The sequence below is a fragment of the Montipora capricornis genome, chromosome 3 (genome assembly GCF_036669925.1).
Source record: "Montipora capricornis isolate CH-2021 chromosome 3, ASM3666992v2, whole genome shotgun sequence".
Lineage (NCBI taxonomy): Eukaryota > Metazoa > Cnidaria > Anthozoa > Scleractinia > Acroporidae > Montipora > Montipora capricornis.
In genome coordinates, this window is record NC_090885.1 from 48,992,937 (window position 1) to 48,997,964 (window position 5,028).

The 5,028-nt window shown below is 39.0% G+C and overlaps 1 protein-coding gene across 1 annotated transcript; it reads left to right on the forward strand.

The window, feature by feature from the left end:
* The first annotated feature begins 837 nt into the window (after positions 1 to 837).
* On the forward strand, positions 838 to 1,956 carry LOC138041429 (octopamine receptor beta-1R-like). The gene has a single exon (XM_068887189.1). The coding sequence runs from the start codon at positions 1,056 to 1,058 to the stop codon at positions 1,935 to 1,937; it is 882 nt and encodes a 293-aa protein (XP_068743290.1). The 5' UTR covers positions 838 to 1,055; the 3' UTR covers positions 1,938 to 1,956.
* Positions 1,957 to 5,028: the final 3,072 nt, after the last annotated feature.

The window sequence follows — 5,028 nt, forward strand, 5'->3', positions numbered from 1 at the left end:
CATTTTAAATAGCATGATTTTCGCCTTAAACTCAGGAAATATGCTGAGTGATCTTTTATTTATCTATCTCTTAAAATCTATATTTGAGTGTAATCAGATTGGAATCAAACGAAAGATAGCTGCTGCTAGCGAATATATACCTCTTAAACCATGGAAAGCTAAGCGCCTTAGGTAAATTGTTCTAGAACTCACGAAAAAGTGAAATATAGTGATGATTACGCAATATCGATTGAATGAATAAACATCATGGCTGTTACGTAGAGAGGCCAAGGCCTGTAAACTAAAAGCGTCACTTAAATTGCATCTTTCATTGCTTTGTTCAACTTTTATTTCCAAATAAACTTCCCATCCTCACGTAAAGTGGTTTTCGACGGATAGCTGCAAAACTATCGTTTGAAAGGTATAAGTTACGTTTGCTCCAAGTGAAGCAATACAAATCTCCCTAAACATGAAAGAAACTAATTTCACGTTCAATTAAAAACCGCTCTAATAGCCTCAATGACGATGACAGGCACGATTGGAGTTAGTCCTTGTTTTGGAACAATTGAACTTCGACGTTATCGATTGTAACGTAAGGTACTGGAACGGATGATTTCCATATTAAGGCCAGGCGCCAGTTGTTCGAAAGATGGATAGCGCTATCCACCGGATAAACCATTATCCAGTAATACGTCATACCGAAACCAATTCCGCTATCCAATGGATAGTTATTTATCCGTTGAATAAGCTTATCCACTTTTTGAACAACTGGGGACAGGTGTTTTGATGTGACGAGGTTTGACAATTGATGTTCATAATAAATTGGCTTGTTTCATTTATATGTCAAGGGACGTTTTACCTTTTGTTTTCTCTCAGTAGTTAAAGGGGAACAAATTAAACGAGTTTGGATTGAACCCTTTCAAATCCATTAATCGCGCATTACTCGTATTTTTCTGAGGTGCAAAATACAAACGCGAATAACGAAAAGGAGGAAGCTTCCTGTATCGACTTACTATATGCATTGAAGAAAAGTTTAATTGCGGATTTTCCTTAGGAATCAACCAATCAAGAACATTATGACAACCTTTTTCTGGATTGTTGCCTGGTGTCTTTCCATTTTAACGATATTTGGAAACGGGTTTATAATTTTATTAGTATGCAACAAACGCCAGCTTCGCACCAAGACCAACGTGTTCGTCGTTTCGCTTGCTGTGGCCGATATGTGTGTTGGGATGACTGTTGTCCCTTCTCTGTTCTTCTCTACAAACAATGCCGCCTCCGACTACGACTCCTCACCTCACCAACCAGGAACTATCGAGATTATTAGCTGGTTCTTTTTGGACTCCTCCGTAACAAACTTGTGTGCTTTAGTACTGGATCGCTATCTAGCCGTTGTAACGCCTTTGAAATACTTGCATCTTATGACGAGGCGTCGAGTCACACAGATGATTTTTCTTTCTTGGGGAGTTGCATTTATTTTCATAGTGACGGAGTCGTCTCTGTTCCTAACTTTGAAGACGCCTCTTATCTTTTCAATCTTCTTTTGGTTTGTTATCGTATTGTACAAGTTTCTTCCCTGCCTAATGTTACTTCTGTGTTTTGTGTCGATGTGGAGCTTAGTTTACAAGTACAACAAAGCAGCACAAACGTTAGCAAAACAGCTTCGTTTCAACCACCAAGTTTACCTCCAAACGCGTGAGAAATATGCGGTGGTGATGATGGGAATCGTTATTGGTGTGTTTCTCGTTAGCTGCGCAATTTATTTTCGTTGCGGATTTGTCATTCTTCTGAATAGTATGTGTAATGATTTGAACTATAGAATACCAATTGTTGTCTTTAATTCCGCGATAAACCCATTTACTTACGCTTTCTTTAAAAGTGATATAAGGAGAGAATGTAAACGGGTCTATAAAGTGCTTTTAAGAAAGGAAAATGAGGTGAGACCAGCCTTTCAGTGAAAATGGTTTTTTAGCTTTTCGGAGTTGTTTTCCGGTGCGGCAAGTATCCAAAAAATAAAGAAAATACATCAGCAGGTTATCTCTGTTTATTTCCAAGGGTACTTACTGAACAAGTTACCTTCTCTATTCGCTTTAAATAAAACTGAAGACATCAGAACAATTATTTAGTGGCGATCGTACATTTTTTAAAAAGGTGATGACGATAATGCATCCTAAGACGCTGTCGAGCATTGTATACTCGAGATATCCAAGTTAATAGCGCTCCCCTCTGGCCTAATGGCATGCTCTGCCTCTGAGCCATAAGAGACTCGGGGGAGCTATAATAGATCATTACTGAAATATTGTAGATTCATGTGAGAAATGTCCGTTACATTGCTATATAATGAACTGAAGTTATCGAAGTGGGAGCGATGGGTGTAAAGGGTCATGTTGTCCTGTAATTGTCAAAGTTAGGGTCTGAAAAGCTGCAATTATATATAGTGAAACACTTGGGTTATCGTTCCTGACAGATTCCATCTAAAAGACTTTTACAATGACTGCAAAATTCTCGAGCGCTCATTGGCTAATTTTTATTGTCAATAGGTGGACAGACACATAAATTCACACAAATTTATAATTTATGCGATAATGACGCGATATTGCTCGCGTCAGAATGAAGTTTTCGCATTTTTGTCCCACGTTCTTCTCGTGTTTTGACTTAATTTTAATTTTGAACTTTCCTGCCATCATTCTCCCTTCTCATTTTTTGATAGGGAACGTGATAGCGGAGCTCCGCCCGCTTTTTATAGACCCATATCACTCAATGTCCAAACAAATGATTTTGCCCGTCGAACCTCTCATTCAGTGCGAGGCTGGACGGCACTCGGACTCCAACATCTTTGATATTGGACATCCAGTCATCCATGTTATGGTTAATTGACAGCTGTCAAAACAAGGTCTCCGCTGACCAGTATCATCGAGATCAGCTTATTTAAAGTTGACCGCTTACCAGGTACTGGTTTTCGATATTTGCTAAGAACGTCTAATTCTGGGGCTGAGGCTAAACGTTCTAATTTTTTGGTGATTTCAACCTGTACGTAAACGTTCTTAAATTTTTCATAAAGGTGTTGAGGTCTGCTATATGTTCCACTTTTTCAGTTGCATCGTGCAATAAAAAAATATCCGTGCTAAATATCTGAGTTAATTGTCCCGTCAGACTACAGTTTTACATTTCTTTTATCTTCATTTATTATTCATTTATTATTCATATTATTCATTTATTCTTTTACATTCATTGTGTACCACTCACAAAAAACAAAAGCAGATACAAATAAGCAAAGTAAAGACGTCCTTAACTGACTCTCAGCCTTGGTAAGTTCTTAGAATTCTGGTTAATCTCAGCCTGGAGGTGGGCATAACAAAGGTTCTTATAAAAAAAAAAGAGTGTACTATGGCTAAAAATGCAAAGCGATGTGAAACAATAGATTGGCTTTTCAGTGATGATGGTTGTGGCAACATATTTACCCAGTTTACTGTTTACATACGGCAGGTCTCACTATGGAACATTCTACATTATGTATATTTTTCGACATTTGTGACTCGGGTATACTCGGAAAGAATCCGAGTGCTTCTTTGCAGCAGTCGAGCTTTTGACCTTTCGATTATTAATTTGGATGCAGCTATACCACTGAGGCACAGGAGACTCGACGGAGCCAGGCCATAAAAACTAAGGTAGGTTCAGCGGACAACTGCCAAGCTACACTGGTTATAATTGAAATTGGTGAAGTCGGACCGATGTATGTAAACGGGCATGTTGGCAGTCACCCTGGTTATTGGCTTAGATAATGAGTAGCAAAAAAAGCCGGTGTTTTGAACAAAAAACAAAACAAAATCAATAAAACTGGAATAAAGTCGAAGGTAGTATGTGAGTGGATTTCTACTAAAAGAATTAGACCACTGGTTCTCGTTTGTTTTCTATGAATCAAATAGTAACGTTGACTATCTATTAACTCGGAAAACTCGAACTCGTAGTCTCCTTGTTAAACTAGACCCTCTGTGAGGGTACACTGGGTTGCCTGTGGTACGTGCAGCGTTCCAGGCAAATTGTGACTGGCCCACGGGCCGATTACGGGCTTGCAAAAACAAAGCAAAAGGTAATTAAAAAACCATATAATAAACTACTTACTAACCGAGCTAGCTCGATCCGTACTGGGGAATATTGGCCCTGGGTCGTTTTTGTACGGACCGAGCGCAGCGAGGTCCGTACTGCCACGACCGCGGGCCAATATTTCCCTGGCGGTACGGCCCTCGCGCTCGGTTAGTAAGAAGTTATTAAGGGGTCACCCAGAAGTCATACCAGCAGAGGCCCTTTGGCTCACAGGTCCTCACACGTTCGTACGACGAAACAGATCCTTTTCTGAGGTTAAAAACCTGGCTACTGGCCTAATTCTTTTTCCTACTTTCCCAACCGCGAGAAAACCGCGGTAAATCAGCCATCGCCAAAAAATGTTTTTTTTTCCTCAAAAAATATTTAAAGTTAGGGGGAGAAAATACATCATTTTAAAGCTAAGAAAATAAGCTTTCCAACAGAGTATAACTTATTTACAGACAACTGAAACATTTTATAAAAGCGAAAGTTGAACGAAAAAATTTGAGAAAAATAACAGTAAAATATGTTTTCTAGGCAAAATTTGGTCATTTTAGCGTTGATTACGAATTTTTGGATGCAAAACTAATATTTTCTGCAATTTATCTGCTTTCTTGGACATAAATTCGACCGAAAACTGATAAGGCACGAATATTTTTAGATTTTTAGGAATAATAGATAACGTGGTTCAATGCGTAATGTGATAATGCGATAAAAGTGTCAAATTTGCGACCCATTGCTAACGGCAACGGAAGCGATCGCATTACGAATAATTAACCTCTGTTGCCAAAAACCACCCTCAACCGGTCAGTGTAAAACGCAGACTGCAGACTGCAGACCAGCGATAAAATGCAGACTGAGGGTAAAATGCAGACTGCAGACTGCAGACTGCGGGTTAATAAAATAATAATGAAAAAAGAGTTATAAGAGTGTTAGTAGCCGTTTGTACTTTCACACTGAAACCCC